This window comes from Oryx dammah, unplaced genomic scaffold, assembly GCF_014754425.2.
Source record: "Oryx dammah isolate SB20612 unplaced genomic scaffold, SCBI_Odam_1.1 HiC_scaffold_16, whole genome shotgun sequence".
Classification (NCBI taxonomy): domain Eukaryota; kingdom Metazoa; phylum Chordata; class Mammalia; order Artiodactyla; family Bovidae; genus Oryx; species Oryx dammah.
The window spans coordinates 48323323-48341347 of NW_024070200.1; the positions used below are offsets into that span (position 1 = coordinate 48323323).

At 47.7% G+C, this 18025-nt stretch overlaps 1 protein-coding gene across 1 annotated transcript in view; it reads right to left on the reverse strand.

Annotated features, from left to right (window-relative positions):
* Positions 1-3771: 3771 nt before the first annotated feature.
* The window catches only part of ABHD2 (abhydrolase domain containing 2, acylglycerol lipase), a 117755-nt gene continuing 103501 nt past the window's right edge, over positions 3772-18025 (reverse strand). Inside the window, exons 8-11 of the mRNA XM_040257578.1 lie at positions 15523-15633; positions 13734-13803; positions 12166-12250; positions 3772-10008 (exon numbers count right to left, since the gene is read on the reverse strand). Coding sequence (XP_040113512.1) covers positions 9812-10008; positions 12166-12250; positions 13734-13803; positions 15523-15633 — 463 coding nt within the window. The 3' untranslated portion in view covers positions 3772-9811. The remainder of the gene's footprint in view (positions 10009-12165; positions 12251-13733; positions 13804-15522; positions 15634-18025) is intronic.

Sequence of the window (18025 nt, forward strand, 5' to 3'; positions counted from 1 at the left end):
ACCCTGGTGTTGTGCACACCGTTTGGTGCAGGACCGTCACCTGTGGGTTCAATCCAGTGCCCTCTGCTTTCATGCCTTTGGAAATTCCTCTGAAGCCACTGAATTCTCTTTCTTGTTTTCCAGTGTGGCTATGTACATGTAAACCTATATGTGACTGTGCATATATATGCATTCATTCCTTGTATCTTTTCTTTCATTTCTGGGGTTTGTAGTGTATACTCATCACCCGAGTAACTTTCTCCTTTATCACTTTCACAGTCAACAATCTCTATTTTCTTAAATGATATACATACAACCTCCGAGCTGGAGGAAGAATCACAGGAAGTTATTATGGGTGGCTGACCAGTGAAGAGGGTTCCCTGGTGGCTCAGCGGTAAAGAATCTACCTGCAATGCAGGAGACCTAGATTTGATCCCTGGGTTGGGAGGATCCCATAAAGGAGGGCATGGCAACCCACTCCAGTTTTCTTGCCTGGAGAATCCCATGGACAGAAGAGCCTGGCGGGATACAGTCCATGGGACTGCAAAGTGTCAGATATGACTGAAGTGACTGAGCAAGCATACACGACCAGTGAGGATTTCTCCCAAACCTTTCTTCAAATCCTTTAAAACCTGAAGCCTTTCCAAATCAAACTTTACATGGAACTCAAGTATTAAGCCTGAAAAGAGTGGAGCTGCCCTGATTGAAGAGGGCTCTGCAGCCTCATCCCCAAGAGATCTAGAATATCTGGAGCTAAGAAGGCTGTGTCCAGGGGAGGACGGAAGCATACTGCAGGGGGCAAGTGGTAGGAGAATGGGCTTGTATTTGCCGAGATAGAGGGCAGTGGTGAGTCGACAGTACAGGTGTTGGTAGAGGCGGGGAGAGGCTGAGGCTGAGCTGAAAAGATTAAAGAGGAATAAGCTTAGTTAAAGCTTTCAAGCTAAACTTATAATTGTTTTGCAGAAGAGTTGTGTCCCAGATTTGAGGAAAACCCTGGCTGATTCCTATTGGATGACTCCCTTCTATCCCCTGGTCCCTTATTGCCAGAAGCCCTCCTCGCCCCACCCTAATTGTGGGCACTCTAATTTACAAAGGAGATCAGGATATGGAAACACTGCAGGCAGAGGTTCTTGGGGGCAGCTTTGGTTCTTCAGTTTAGTTCAGTCGCTCAGCCGTGTCCGACTCTTTGTGATCCCATGGACTGCAGCACGCCAGCCTTCCCTGTCCATCACCAACTCCCGGAGCTTGTTCAAACTCATGTCCATCGAGTTGGTGATGCCATCCAACCAACTCATGCTTTGTCGTCCCCTTCTCCTCCTGCTTTCAGTCTTTCCCAGCATCAGGGTCTTTTCAAATGAGTCAGTTCTTCACATCAGGTGGCCAAAGTATTGGAGTTTCAGCTTCAGCATCAGCCTTTCCAATGAATATTCAGGACTGATTTCCTTTAGGATTGACTGGTTGGATCTCCTTGCAGTCCAAGGGAGTCTCAAGAGTCTTCTCCAACACCACAGTTCAAAAGCATCAATTCTTCAGTGCTCAGCTTTCTTTATGATGCAACTCTCCATACATGACATTTGGTTCTCACATCCATACATTTGGTTCTTACTCAAATCTAAATAAGATGCTGGAGTCCCTGCTAAAGTCCACAGGGCTAGAGATTTAGCTTAGGAATGGTTTGACAAAAAAGCCCCTGGGGTTTTCCGAGGAAGTCGGTTCTGACTGTGGGCTGCCGCCGCCCCCTGCTGGCCGTGTCCTGATACTGCTCCTCCACGTCCATGGATGTCCATGGCAGTCCTGAGCAGGTGCCTGAAGACCATGAATGTTAATGTTAAAATCTGATATGCTCAGTTTCCCAAAATCTGAGCTGCCTAGATATGCTGGATTCCTACAAGTGACTACCACCCCCCTTCATTCATGAGAAAATCAGAGGGACAATAAAATACTCTTGAAAGCCACCAAATATGGGAAAGGGGATAACAAAACATGACTTTCATGACAACCATTTGCTGCTCAGAACACCTTCTTTCCAGAGACATCTGGGATGAGGCAGGGATTCTGCACATGAAAGTAATTTGAGCCAAGCAAAAGTTGGGAGGGCTTCCCAGGTGGCTCAGTAGGTAAAGAATCCGCCTGCCCACGCAGGAGTCACAGGAAACTACGGGCTCCATCGCTGGGTCAGGAAGATCCCCTGGAGGAGGAAACGGCAGCCCACTCCAGTATTCTTGCCTGGAGAATCCCGTGGACAGAGGAGCCTGGTGGGCTACAGTCCAGAGGGCTGCAAAGAGTTGGATGTGGCTGAACACAGCAAAACAGCAAAGTTGGGAGGTCACAGTGATGCATGATGTGGCCTTTTGGGGAAAGGCCTTTTTGCAGATGGAAGCATTTGTTAAGGTGTGGGTGGAGGTCTCAGTAATGAAATGGGCCATCAGCTTCAAAGAATCTCTGAGCAAGACCAGCCACTTCTTAGAGTCTCAAGTTTACCTAAGGGATGCTGCAGGAGGCTAATGCTGCCAGGTGTCCTGGCAAAGTCTTCCTGGAAGAGGGATGCCTGGCTCTTAAGTTAATCTGGGAAAGCTGAGGAGTCACCTTCAGGGTGAATTGGACCACCTTTTATAATACTTTCCATTGTGGGTGTGGCTCTGGTGTTGAGGTAGCTTAACAGTACAGGGAGGGGAAGCTCACAGGATACCCGGGAGCCTTCCTGCTCAAAGTGTGGTCCCAGGAGGGGATGTCTGCTCCACTTGGGAGCTTGCTAGTGATGCATAATCTTAGTTCCCCCCACCCCACATCTGTTGCATCACAGTCTGCATTTTAATAAGATCCTTAGGGGAATGCACATAACCAATCAGAGCTTCCAAGGCAGGGGTTTGCAATCTCCTTGCTGATTGATTCTCCTGGGAAGCTTGATGACTTGCTCAGTTGTGTCCAACTCTTTGCAACCCTATGGGTTGCATGGGCTGTAGCCCGCCGGGATCCTCTGTGAGCATTCTTGGATCTTGCTGATGTATGTCCCCCAAAACCAACTCTCCTCTCCCTTCTTAGTTTGTCAAAGGTTTTGCAAGACCAAGGAAGGAAGAAGATTAAGTGCAAGGTCCTTGGGGTGGGGGAGCATGGACCACCACAACTCTCCTGGCTGGGCCAGTACTTGGCCCTGGGAGACCCTTAGCTTCGATTCAGACAGATATAAAGAAGAAAACACCACTATTACTCAACCAACCCAATATCATCTTAATTTAGGTCATGTTCACCTGGTCTTTTCAAAGAACACTATTAGAAAAGCTTGTGAATCATGTGTGACAACTACCACTTTGACATCTCTTCCTACATTCTGTCTACATGATTCACTTTATAGAGCAAGTGTTTAAAATGCTGATTATCTCACTCTTCCCAGGCCTTGGCTGTCTTCCCAGAGAGGATGGGCTTGTAAAGACACCTGTGGGCTGGTCATTTCTTTGGTATTTGCAAGGCTGGGTTAAAGTCAATTGTGATGAGAATTTGGTATTTTGCCCACTTCTTTCAGGCTCGTGCTTTCGTGAAGACATGGGAAGAATCCTTTTATTTTTTTTTTTAATTTATTTTAATTAATTAATTAGGCTGTGCCAGGTCTTCGTTGCAGCATGCAGGGTCTTCTAGTTGCAGTGTGTGGGAGCTAGTTCCCTGACCCGGGACTGAACCTGGGCCCCGTGCATTGGTAGCATTGAGTCTTAGCCCATTGAACCACCAGGCAAGCCCAAGAAGAATCCTTTTATTCACAGATAGAAAATCTCCACTACAAATGACTGCACAGCCAGGTCACATTTTTAGTCTTTTATTTTTTTTTTAAGTAAAGAAATTCCATTGAATCAAAGATAACAAAATTACAGCTTTTGTTTGTAATGATCTTTGTTTACCACCACACAGAATCAAAACAGAACCAAAAGTAATTTATGAGAACATAAAATGATCAAGGACACCACTGTTTAATATAATTTCTTAATAAAGGCAAATATCCTCATATTTAGAAAAAATTGCATTGCTAGTTGCAAATCTTAAACACCTCAGTGCTGGAGGATCCCATATCCTGCTCCCACCCCCACCCCCAAATCCAGCAGCACAGAGGCCTTCAGAACACAAACTCAAAAATACATTATTTTCAGGGCAGCATTTGAAGTTTCAGAAGATTAACAACAACAACAACAAAACAAACCAAGAAATCAAAATCAAACAAAACAGAAATTTAGGAATGTATAAGTGATGGTTCTCAAAAATCAACCTGGAAGCACATCTTGCCAACAGAAAAAAAGTGGTTCATGGGAGTCTAACCAGGAAAGGGGGGAGATGCAAATTGGCTCCCCCACCCCTACTCCCCCCCAGCCCCTGGTGTCACTAAGGCAGCTGCAGTGGCAGAAATCAGAAGCTCAGGTACAGTGAAGGTCTTCCTGAGGCGGTGGGCAAGACCCAGATCGTCTGAGACCGGTGTGGAGAAGAGGGGACAGGAGTCTACAAGGACTTGTGCTTTAGGAAGACTAAAGAGGCCCCAAACAAAAACCAAAGGAAACCTAACTCCCACGCCTGCCCGGGAACTCGGTCCACCCCCCACAGACAGCCTGGGGAGGAGGTGACTGGCGCTGGGACTGGGGCACAGCCGTCGTGCTAGGAGACTGTTGGCCGCGGCACGTGGGTGGCCTGGAAGGAGATATTTTGAAGGGCATTTCTGCAGGTGCTATATAGGTGGTCGGTCCCTAACTTGCAGCAATGGATTTCTTGGCTAATGGGGACACCAGGAGGGAGGGAAGGCAGGTTATAGGCTTCATTACTAATTGACAGGAGTTGAGTTAAAAAGACAATCCAGCGGTTAGAAATTAACTTCAGCTTACTCATTAGAGATAGATGAATGTTTTATCTACATACATGCTGGGAAAAACATGGTTCAGAAAACATGATGTGTTGGGAAGGAGGGGCTGGCTCCTTCAAAAGGGGCAGCTGTCCACTGTCCTGGGGTCTGAGAACCGCCGCTGAGCCGGGCTCTGCAGCCTGCCTCTAAGGGCCACTTGCGCGGCGGGGGGTGCTTGGGCTACAGCGGCTGAGGCAGCAGCAGCAGAGAACACACAAGAGGAAGCAGCTTTAGTTTTGGACAGCATTCCAGTTCTCACTGCCTGCTCCCCTTCAAATACAATTTGGCAAAAGCTATCTTAGTATATGAAGGCGGTTGGTGGTGGCTATTTTCTTCTTTATTTTTTTGGCCATGCTTGCAGTATGCAGGATCTTAGCTCTCTGACCAGGAACTGAACCTTGCCCCTTGCACTGGGAGTGCGTAGTCTTAACGTGGACCACCAGGGAAGTCGCGGGGGCGGGGTGGGGTGGGGGACACTTTCCTCTGCTTTGATAACATGGGGAGAACACCTTTCCCTCAATTGCTTGGCCGCTAAATGCCACACGCAGGCTTTTGCCACTTTTCATGGCTTTTGGAAGCATCCAACTAATCTTTGAACTACAGAGTGAGGCCAAGAAGGAAGAAAGACATCAGAGACCAGGTGTTTGGCCAGTTCCAGACTGCTCTTAATTGTCAAGGAAGGGGTGGGAGGTGCCTAATTAACATTCTCTGGTTTTGCTGTGGCTTTGTTGCAGACTAATATAGCAGGAGAATTTCAATTGTGCAGCCAAATAGCATTGTCCTACCAGGGGATATTCTAGAAGCAAGTTAAGGCTTTCTGGGCAAAGAAAAATGATTCCAGCTAATATTGTGAGCAGACGCTGCAGCAAAATGCTTAATATGATAACTGTCCTGTCCTGCCTCAGAGGACAAAGACCAGAGTTCTTTGAACTCAAGGTGATGTTTCAGTGATCTGCGCTAAGTCAGAATCAGTGCCATGGGAAAAGAAAAGCCCTTCAGAGCTCAGACATCTGCTAGCCTGGCAAACACAAACAAGAACACATGTATTGTTTCCCGGGCGCTGGCAAAATGGATCATGAGCCACACAGTGACAAAGAGAGCTCTCATTCAGATGCCAGGCAGACAAACTCAACTATCCAGAAATCTCAGCTCTAATGAAGGCTGCAGTTTGAGAATGGAAGTCTGAGCAGGAAGGATTCCTGCCCTAGGAATGCTCGATGCTTGCCCAAGTCTCACAGAATAACGGGGATATTCGCTTTGTTCCAACGGTCGGCACCTGTCCCTGTCATAAGATAAGACTGCCCTCGGGAGAGAAAGGCTACTGGGAGGGCAGTGGAGGCTCTGAAGAGAAGCCAGTTAGGGACGCGGGGCTTTGGGCAAAATCAAGGTTCTTCACCAGCAAAGGCTGAATGCAGTAGCTCACTCTCTCTCTCCAAGTCCCCTCAAGACAGGCCCGAAGCCTTGACTTATCTGTGTCCACTTACAAGGGCTGTAGAAGGCCAGTTGGGAATGTTCTGGCAAAGGACGTGTAAACAGATGAAGTGGACTTAGAGATGGTCTAAGGTGAGGTAACCGAGGCTTAGAGAGGGGAAGAGATTGCCCACAGACCAGTGTGAATTAGAGACAGGAGAAGAATCCAAGTGTCAGGACCCTGGTTACATTAACACCAAGTCAGGAAAGGATGCTCCTCTGGCAAGTATATTCCCATTCTAAGGTATGTGGGAAATGCTTGCAGGAGGTTCAAGGAATACAGTGACAACAAATAACTGTCTTCATTCTGCCCTGGAATCATTGGTACAGACTCACATCAGAGAAGGTAAGAGGTTTTCTTTAAGACTGTTAAACTCGCTACTGATATAAGTGTATCAGGAAGACTTGAGACCATTTTTCAAGTCAGATAATCCTAACTTGGGCTTCCCCGGTGGCTCAGTGGTAGAGACTTCACCTGCCAATGCAAGAGACACAGGAGACGGGGTTTTGATCCTGGGTCAGAAAGATCCCGTGGAGGAGGAAATAGCAACCCACTCCAGTATTCTTGCCTGGGAAATCCCATGGACAGAGGAGCCTGGCGGGCTACAGTCCATGGGGTTGCAAAGAGTGAGACAGGACTGAGTGACTGAACATGCACAATCCTAACTTGACTGGGATCAGTTACTCACTGTTGTCTTCAAAACTGTTTACACAGGCAGGGAGAAAAACTTGGAAAAATGTTGCTAGAAGCCTGCTTGGTTTTTTAACATGTTCTTCCAGCAACAGAATTGTCTAGGCCATTGCAATTTATGTCCTTAACCTGATTTTAAAATATAATATTCAAACACTCTGAAAATTCAGCCTTGTGTTAGCCCCAAGAGGACCTCAGGAGCAAGAAGAGCCGCCACATTCTCATCAGAAATGAACAGAAAAGCCAGGCAAGTGGGAGGGAGGAAAAAGCTGACCGACATATAAAGTGCTGCTCCCTTGTTTATTAGGCTTGAATGCCTCTGTGCTCCCATTCAGGAACAAACAAGAATTTTCCTGTAAGACCGCCACAGTTACACTCTCATTTCCATGCATGAGAGCCTGAAGCTCGAACAAAAGGCCTCAGTTGATTTCATGTGAGCTAAAAAGTGCCATTCAGAGTCACACGCTAAAAAGACTTCAGCTGTGCATGGCCCCCCCACGGTCGTGTGGGGTAAAATCCGGTTGTCCAACAACAAAGGGAATGCTCTGAGCCCTGCCTCTCCTCTGTGGGTCAACAGAACTGCTGGGCACACCAGGCTCCAGGGACTCCTGTCCCTGTCTCTGCCAAGTGTGTGACAAGCAGACTGTTTTCTCCTCCTGAATGGAGCTGGTACCTGGCTGCTATATAGTTGGAACAGATCGAGGGATGTGTCCTAAGGCAAATGAAAAGGAGACTCTTGCTTCCTGGGATGGTGATTCAGCCCCGTTAGGTTATTGCTTCGTTTATCTGATTTCACAAAAAGTCTTGAGACAGGAAGGTAGGAGCAGGAAATATGACTGTGAATTTTCTAGATTGCAGCTGTGGTTGAGGGTTGGAGGGAAAAGTAACAGAGGGGGAAGAGACGAGCTTCCAGATCGAGGGGCAGAAGATAAAGTGCCGATCTGTGCTAAAAGCACATGAAAGAGACGTGCACTTGAAAAATAACAACCTGGGGGGAAAGTCATGACGATGAATCTGTGTGTGTGAGAGAGAGAGAGAAACCGAAGCCAAGTCGAGACCAGAGAAGCCTCGGTCTCTTCAGATAACAGCGGTCTTTGATGTTACCATTTAGGATGACCTGGTGATTGTCAGAAAACAACACACGACTGTCGTGTGACTAGAACCGATGCCCAAACTACAACCACCTGTGACCAAGAGGGTCCACACCCAGGCCCTCATATGGCTCCCTTTACCCCTTAAATATCCGCACACAAATCCACTATTAATATTCCTGTCTGTCCTAGAGCAAAGTAGAGGAAGTAGGGGGAAAAAGAATTTTTTTTTAAAGTATCTAGGTCATTTCACTCATAATTCTGTTCAGTTTCAGAGAGCAACTGCTGATTATTTCAAAGTGCAGGGTTTTTAGCTATTCAAGTACCGCAGGATTGAAGGAAAGGAGTACTTGAAACACAGCGTGGGCTCTTCATTTGAGAAGACACACTCTGGAAAGACCTATCCAATAGGCTACAGACATAAGTTATTCAATTAAAAATCCGGTTTCCAAAATCACACCCTCTTCAGTTGAAAAGAAAAGTGATTTCTCCAAACTCAGATCCAACCTTTGAACTGTTTGGTATCAAAAGCCAGAGTTAGAGAGAACTGGGTTAAAAAAAAAAATAAAATGAGTACTTTAAAAAACAAAACCAAACCACTTTATATGAAATGAGGGACGGGAAAAAGAAAAAAAAAAGAAAGGCAAATGATGATATTGACATGCTTAGAACAGCTCCCGGGCTCCCCTGAAGAGGAGTTCTCTCAAACCTCAGTAAACTGAGTTTGTCATTGAACTTTAAAACTGGTAGTGATTTCAGCAATCTGCCTGGTCCAGCCGCTCCTGCATTTTACAGGTGAAGAAACAAAAGCTCAAAGGGACTTGTCCAGGGTCATATAGCCAGTGAGAGGCAGAGGCAGGCCTGAAGTCTCCACCACCAGCCTAGGCCCTCGCTGAGACTGCTCATGGCTATCACATCAGGGCAGGTGCACTGCTTCAGAGACTCCGGGGAGCTACGAGATACCACGAGCTACCAAGACGTTTCTAATTTAGAGGCTCCACACCACTGGGTTTCTCGAATTTGCCTGGTGATAAGGATCACCTGGGACACTTGTCAAAAATTAAAGTCCCAGGCCCCTTCCCAGCCCCACAGAAACACCTCCAAGGGGAGGGACGAGGGAGGCTGAGTTTGTAATAAGCGCCTCAAGTAACTCTCATCGTTAGGAATGCGTAAGGGAGAAACTTGGCTTCTGACTCAAGGGAATTTTGTCATGTAAGAGACCACACTCTTGGCGGGGTGCCCCGCCCCCAAGCAGAACTGTAGCTACAGCATTGGCCCTATTTAGGGTCTAAGTCCAGGACACATACGACTGCCACAGCGTAACATCCATCCTTCCCTGCTCTTGGGGAAAATTTGATTGGCAAAGCAAAACTGCTGTTCAGACACGCTTTTTAATAGGGAAACTAGATGTAATTGGCTTGAAAGCAATCCGATGCTGACACCGGACAGCAGGGTGAGAACCCTGTCGCTTGTCACCATGGCTAACAAATGCAATGGACAAAACCAGTAACTAAGCACAAAAATAGCCTGGAGCTCCCAGGGACGGCCACCCACTTCAGGTTGCGTGTGTGCCTGGCGGGTGGTCCCCGTTGATGGTGTGAGGTCAGATCCAGGTCGCTGAGGGAGATGGGAGACCTGAAAACAGCCAGTGAGGGATGAGAGTTCCAGAGGAGGGCGGCTGGAGCACGCCAGAGTCCGGGGGGCACCTCACTCCAGGTCGGCCTCCACCAGCTCCGTGTCGGAGCATTGCGACTTGTTGCGTTCCCACTGGCAAATGGCGTTGGCGTACTCCACCACCAGCTTGTCCATCCACGTCAGGGGCTCGGGGAACAGCACGGCGCCCTCAAAGAAGCCCAGGTGGCCCCCGTGCAGGGGCAGCACAAACATGACGTTCTCCCGTTTCTCTGCAGGAGAAAGGCGGCTGAGTGAGTCACTGTCCTCTGACTGGCTCCGGGGCTGGAGGTGGGAGGGTGAGCTGGCCAGGGAGGCCCAGGCTTGCCCCAAGGGCACAGGTATCCCCCTCTAAGTGGGCATCTGATCTCCACCCCTTCTGCCTCGTTCACCAGTGGCAGGGGCGAGTGCTGACTTGGTGGGGGCAGGCAAGATGGTGAGATCAAGCAGGTTTGGGAATAGCAGCTTAGCTTTGGGGCAGAACGGGAACTGGCTTAGGTTTAGTTGCTCAGTCATGTCCGACTCTTAGTGACCCCATGGACCATAGCCCAGCAGGCTCCTCTGTCCATGGGATCCTCCAGGCAAGAATACTGGAGTGAGTTGCCATTTAGGACATCCTTAGAACTCTAAGTGGCACTCAAACTTGGCTGCCTATTAGAATCACCTGAATTTTTTTTTTTTTAAATAAAGGTCCCTATGTTGCACCCAGACCAGTGAGATTCTGATGTGAGGGCAGGGGTGGGTGGAACTGGGGGTTGGTAGGTGAAAGAGGGAGGACCCAGGCACTGGTGTTGCTAAAACTCCCAGGTGACTCAACCGTACAGGCAACTATTGGGGTGGCCAAAAACTTTCATTCGGATTATTCTGCACCATCTTACAAATCTGAACAAACTTTTTGGCCACCCCAAATCACCTAGGCAATTGACTTAAAATGCAGGTTTAGCTTTAACAGGCCTGGATTTAAGGAGCTGAGACTCTGCAGTTCTCACAAGCTCCCAGGTGGTGCTGATGCTACTGGTGGGGCTCAGACTTTGAGGACAGATTCCTAACACACTCTTATTGACCAAAGAACCAGAGGAATTCAACGGAGCCAATGATTTTCCACTACAGAACTTTATCTTGCAAGACTAAAACATAAAGCTGCAAGTTGTGTTAAAAGCTGCCCAGGCTCTCAACCTCACGTGATAAATGGTCATCTGAGAATTACAAACCTGGAGCTTGACTTTATGAGTCCATTTTTAAGCTAGTCCCACATGGGCTAGTAAAGCCATTACTGAAGACGTGCAAAAACGGGTAGCCAGGTGCATTCAGGTACCACAAAGAGCATCTGTCTTCCCAGGGGGACAAGTGACAAGGGGCCCCTTGCTGGCTGCTCCAGGCCTCTGAGGCGCTTCCTGGCACCTGCATTTCTGGCTCTGCAGGGCTCTTTTCTTGTCTGATCCCTTTATTCTTCCCTTTTGGCTGCTGTTTCATCAGTTTCTGTATGACAGCACGAGCGCTGTGGGTGTACTTTAGATGTGCAGAAGGAAGCCCGTGTCCTCCTGCTGCTGCCAACATGGCTATTTTTGTGCAGGGAGCCTGTGGTTTGACAGGCGGTCGACAGGCAACAGCTTTTATCATATAACACGCCTGCGACACATGCATTCGCTCAGTGGAGAACAGAGCTCTGTTTGGACATTGGTCCTTTGTCTGCTGCATTATCTACTCTTTAACTGGGGATCATGAGAGAATCAGATGTACCCCTTTCCCTCTGGTTAACACTGATGTTTATAAGAGGAAACAATCACAGAGGATGGGGCAGGGAGGTCTGGTCCGAGGGATCTGAATGACAATGCACAGTAACTGTGATTTATGTCCCAAGTATTTCCTCTGCTTCCCTCTTTCTCATTCTTTCTGTAGCTCTTACCTAGCAAGACTTGAGGTCGTGCCAGCCTGAAACACGATGGTATTCCCATGAGTGACCTTCTCTACTTTTTCAATGGCTTATATTTTTATCCTCAAAGTGCACAGGGAGGCTGTCTGTCACAAGAGGCAGCAGAACTGACTTTTTTTTTTTCCTTTTCAGGTCAAAGTTTTAAGTCTAAATATCTCTTTAAGTCAAACTCTCAGACCTAATGGAGTCACATCCCCGAGGCAATAATTTCATAGGATACCAGGGGACTCCCCCAAACTCTGGGTTGTGGTTATAAATGAGGATCCTGTCTCTTGCACCAGGACAGAACATGAAAGGCTCAACACAGGCTCTACCACAGCCCCAGGCCTATCAGGCTAGACTAAATAAAAATACTGCCATAAGATGCTCTGGTATCCAGGAGATGTCAGCATGGTGAAGGTGATGTACTGTGGTAGTTTGCTGAGTGGTTGAGAGCCTGGCGGGAAGAAATACTTACCTGAAAGAGATTTTGGAATGGCTAGAAGACTTTCGTGCACTAAGGGGTCATCGGCTGCATTCACCAGCATGAGAGGTACGTAAATCTGAAACAAGGAAATAAAAGCAGGATTAAATGATCAATTCTCTTTTTTTAGATCCCGTTGATCCAAGGCTGAAATATACTACTGGACATGTTTCTGAAGCAAAGGGAAGAGGGTCTGCTGAAGGATGGACTAAGGATGCCTGGTGCTCCCTGGCAGTGGCCGCTGGACTGCAGCCCTGGCAGGCACGCACAGGAGCCGTGCCTGGTGTCCTAGGGGACCCACATGCTCTGATGGAGCAAGGCTCAAGACTCTACAGTACTCGCCGGCAGGCAACATATTTCTGATCCTCTTCACAGTGTCTCAGATTAGCCATATCTTTCAGAAAAACGACTTTACAGAGTTATGTACATGGTCATCCAATTTATGTTGTGGGGAGAAAGAAAGGAGTCTGCTTCACTGCAGACAAAGGAGCCTTTCTAGAAGAATCTGAGGTAGGAAAACAGGAGCAGGCTGGTAGATCTTGGGAGGCTCTTGGCAGCTGTGCGTTCAACATCCACTTTAGCAAAACACCCAGTAGTGTCCTTTTTCTTCTTAGCTGAGATGGTGCTGATGGGAGTGCTCAGATATTACTGAACAGCCACGCTCAGGAACTGTAACGACTGGCTGCCTCACCTGGAGGCCCCTGACATTGGCTCTGGACAGTTCCACGTTTCCGTAATGGCTTAAATGAAGATGTGAAAAGCCTAGATGATGATGCTAAAGTATTCGGGGTGGCTGACTTGACACGATGGCAGAGCTGCCATTCACAATGGGCTGCTTTAGCTGGGGGAGTGGTGGGCCAGACTAACAGGTGGACATTGACAGGCATAGATGGGAAGTCCTGTGTTTGAGTAAAAAGAGCAGTTGATCAAAGACAGAAAGGGAGACACTGGTTTGGTAGTGATTCAGGTTAAAAAAAGCCTAGTGGTTATGATCGGCCACAAGCTTGATTTAACACAAAGTTCATCGTTGCTGCTGACAACTCCGTTAATATAAACCAACCCACTTTGACCAAAGACATGCGTCTCTACCATTTGGATACAGAAAGACATCTGTTTTGCTCTGTGCTTGCCAGATCAGGGCAGGAATTTTGAGTTCAGTCCTGGGCACCACACTAATGAAAGACACAATGACCCAAAAGAGTCTAGGATTGTAAGAAATCTACATGGGCTTCCTATGAGGAACCACAGTAGGAACCAGGCTGGATGACACTATCAAAGGAGGACGTATGAAAAAAAATGTATGTGGCAGTGACTTTAAGGGCTTTCACACAGACTGGGGAGCAGACTGCGCTAAGGGACTGCTCTGGGGTTACTACTCAGAGGCCACAGAGGGGCAGGGCTTTGTTCGATAATAAACTCAAGTCAACAACTAGAGCAGATGGAGCCAGATGCCAGCTGAACTTCCACCAGGGAAGCGGAGGAGGGAGGCTTGTTACAGTGGGTGGAGCTGGGTGGAGTGATGCGAATTCTGAGATGCTGCTCTCTGAGTTGCGGCCACTCACCCTATGCAGGTATCTCATGCAGCTTTCTTCCTCGTAATATTCCTTCAGGGAGTTGTAGCCGTGAAACTTCCTGGAACACACACACACACACACAAGAAAAAGACAAAACACCTGGAATAAGACTGGAATGCTGAGTTGATATGTTACTGTGCCGGTTCCCACACTAACACATCATATCAGTAGAATACACACAGGTACCAGAGTTAGGGGTTAAGAACACCCAGCTATGGCATCTGGCTTCAAGTTCTGGTTCTGTCACTTACTATGTGACCTTACACAAAGGGCTTAACCTCTCTGAGCTTCTCCTCTGTAAGTGAAAGTCGCTTAGTCATGTCTGACTCTCTTCGACCTCATGGACTGTATAGCCCATGGAATTCTCCAGGCCAGAATACTGAAGTGGGTAGCCTTTCCCTTCTCCAGGGGCTCTTCCCAACCCAGGGATCGAACCCAGCTCTCCTGTATTGCTTCTTTACCAGCTGAGCCACAAGGGAAGCCCTCTCCTCTGTAAAACGGAGCTAAAGAGAGCAGCTTCTTCCTAAACATTCTCTTTTGGACTTAAATTTAGAAGATGAATGAAATTTATGTAATATTTTTTTCCCTCATTTAGTGTTTGAAAAGTGAAAGTGTTAGTTCCTTAGACGTGTCCAACTTCTTTGCAGCCCCAAGGACTGTAGCCTGCTAGGCAAGAATACTGAAGTGGGTAGCCATTCTCTTCTCCAGGAGATCTTACCAACTGAGGGATTAAACCCCGGTCTCCTGCATTGCAGGCATATTCTTTACTGTCTGGGCCACAGTAAAGCTGCGCACGCCATGGTAAGTGAGCGTGGGTGTAATTCATTCTTGTCTGTTGAACATACCAGCAACTTCCATTTCCTAGAACCCATACCCTCAGGTTAATATGTAATTTGGATGAACTTTAGGCCACATCTGAAGGCATCAAATGATCATTAAACAAAAAGGATGATGTTTTTAAAAGAGAATGATAGGTCAGAGATCAGCTTTACCTTTCCAGGTGAGGCTAACCTCCCTCAATCAGAAACCACTGGTGCTGGGAAAGAAGACACTGTCAAAGGGGTGACCTCAGGTGCCTGGAGAGGGTGGGGCAGGGAAAGGGTCCCTGAGCCAAGTGGGTGAGGTTTGGTTTTACACTCAGAGAGAAGTGTCTTCATGCCCCTAAAGGAAGAGGCTCTGTCCATTTTTCTTGCAACACCCAGCTCTCTCGGTTTACTTCTGGTTTTTCTGCTTTGGATAGAGACATGGGCAGGTACAGGTACAGGAAATATTTCCATCTCCTTTTACTCCATTGCCACATGCTGTTTATGTGACATCTGATCTCCATCCCAGAGTTGAGGGCTACGGACAACTAGGGCGCACACACCCCAGCTCCCCTATTTACGCTCAGCTGGGCAAGGCAGGAATGCAGAATGAGTGCTCAGAGCATCTTCCTATTTTTTAAGAGATATTAGAAAATTGGATTTCTCTGTGAAATCTTCAGGGTTTTTTTTTTTTTTTTTCCTTTTTAAACTTTTTGGCCATGCTGCACGGCATTTGAGATCTTAGTTCCCTGAACAGGAATCAAATCCGAGGGGCCCCCTGTAGTGGAAGCCAGAATATTAACCCTGGACCATCAGTGAAGTCCTGAAATCTTCAGTTTTTAAACAGTGGGCATTAAAAAAAAAAAAAAAAAAAAAAAACCTTAACACCAAAGTGTGCAGAGGAAACCCCTGGCGCCGGGCAGTGCTGGCCCGCCACTTCCCGCCTGGCACCCCACCCCGGGCCGTGGGCACACCTCATCACGTTGTCGTCAATCTGCATCAGAGATGTGGCTGTGTAGAGGCGGCTCAAGTCCGTGTCCTCCAGGCTCTGGGGCTTCTTCACGTGGTCTCCAAAAAGAGCTCGCCTAGAAGGGGACGAAAGCAAATGGGATGAGAAGTAGATGCTAAATCAGCACGCCGTACAAGGAATAACCTACCGTTTTGTCACTTGTACCTCTGTAAAGCTGGAAAAAAAAATGTTTTTTAAAGCACATGATCAACAGCCACAGCTGAGCCTGCTTCCTGGCCTAGAGGTAAGCCAGGAGAGAGCCTGTGACAAAGCGGACGTGGATAACTTAGAAATAAATCCCTTCAGCGTCGGAATGTCCCAGGGGATGAGCTTGTTGACTTTTGAAGACCCGGAGAACGATGAATATCAAGAGCTTACTTTCCTTGTGAGGGGCAGTTAGACAAACTAAGGACTAGGCTTCAGCCTAGATGACTATTTCAAAATTGGCCCTGCAGAGAGATCTCAGGATGGGCTCTGTGGCCTGGGGTAGGCCGTCAGCCAACCAACGGCAGGGGTGGGGGGACCCCCAACTTTACACTGGTGTTGCCACTGCTCCCTTCGGCAGAACCCCTTTCCCTTTGTGGGCTCTTCATGTCACTTAACAAGGAAGCTAATGGTTAACCCATTCAGCACTTGGGCAAATCAACCACTTTCCAATGTGTTAGCTAAAAAGTGAATGTAGGGACTTCCCTGGTGGTCCAGTGGCTAAGATTCCACACTCCCAGTGGCAGGGGCCCAGATTCCATCCCTGGTCAGGGAATTAGATCCCATAGGCCAAAATTAGAAGATCCTGCACTCTGCAACCAAGACCCAGTGCAGCCAAATAAGTAAACAAAAATAAATATGAAAAAATTTCCCCATCAAACATTCACCTCACAGTTTGTTTTTTATATAAAAAGCTAATGTATACTCTGAAGTGGAGGACAGGAGCCTGGCGTGCTGCAGTCCATGAGGTGCAGAGAGTAAGACATGACTTAGCGACTGAACAACAACAATGTATCGGAAGACTAATCATTTCTAGTTAAGAAAATGATCCATCTAGAGAGGATGAGCATAAAGATGAGCAGAGTGAGCACATTTCGATGTCCATTCCCAGCAAAAGCTGTCACTCACACAACTAAAGCAAGACTGACTGAGTTTGTTTTGAGGTTTGGCCCCACAGTGGGAAAAATTCATTATAGAAACTAAATGTTCTGGTGGCCAGTCACCACCTCTTCCCAAGGAAAGGAACCAACTTCTTAAAAAAAAAAAAAAATTTTTTTTTAAAAGAGTATTAGGAAGATCATATACTTAAAGGATAGAATTCCCAATTTAAAGTGTGTCCCAATAAAACTAGAAAAAAAGTTTGAGAAAGGAAAGATGATGCTGGTGGGGAAAACAAAAATTCTAATGAAGGGTCCTGAAAATTTCGAGATGTTTGACTTTCTGTGGTAAGTTTAAAAAAAAATTTAAATACACTGAGAGCACATCCAAAGTACTCTCCCAATTTGTTAAGAATTACACGATGGCCTTTCTGGACTCATTAATTAATGGCAAGACTGGGCCCAGCAGCAAAACAAACGTTCCCTGGGAGGAGCTCACTTTCCACCCCAGAGGTGTGGAAAGCCAGACAGAGGCCTTGGACTTGGGGTCTGATGGCCTGCTTTCACGCCTTGTGGATCCTCAGCAAACCCCTGGATCCATCCAAACCTCAGCCGAGCCACACCTGACTTGGAGCCTGGCACACAACTGATGCTCCCACACCAAGAGCTGAGCAGAAGGCCAGCCTTGGGCACGTGCGTCTCCGAGGGTCTCTGCCCACCCAGCACCACAGCCTGGGGACACACCTGGCTGCCTGGCTGCCCAGGGGCCTGTGAGAGCCACCCCAGCCCAGGCGCCATGGGAACGCCACCCACGGGAAGCCCAGTGGGGTGCCTGGCTGGCTGGACAGCACAGCATTTTCTTTTAACTGCTGAGAAAGAGAATAAGAAACTGATCATTCAGACAGATTGCTTTTCCGAGGATGGCCTCAGAACCCCCCTAAAATGATACTCTTTGCCCATTTGTGTACCAGGCTCTGAGTGAATCAAAACATGCCCGAGCCCTCCCGTGCTTTCCTGTTTGGTTCATGGATGCAGGATCCACACTGCGGGAGAAACAACAGAAAAACAACTAGTGGGAAGGAGCTGTCTTCACGGAGGCAGAGACCAGAGATGGACCTCAAAGGCATGTGCTGGTTTGGACAAGCAGAGGTGATGGGAAGAGGATCGGGAGAGGCCAGGGGGCACGGGGGTCTCTGAGTGCCCGCTCCAGCTGGAGGGGGAGGCAGGCATGTGGGGGAAGGGAGAGAACCCATATGGCTAAGGATATTCACAGTGATGAAATCATCACCAATATTCCTTGAGTGCTACTGCCAGCCAGGGGCTGCTCTTGGCACTTGTTAGGGGCTAACCCATCAAAGCACTCTGAGCAGGAGATGGGCAGGCAGG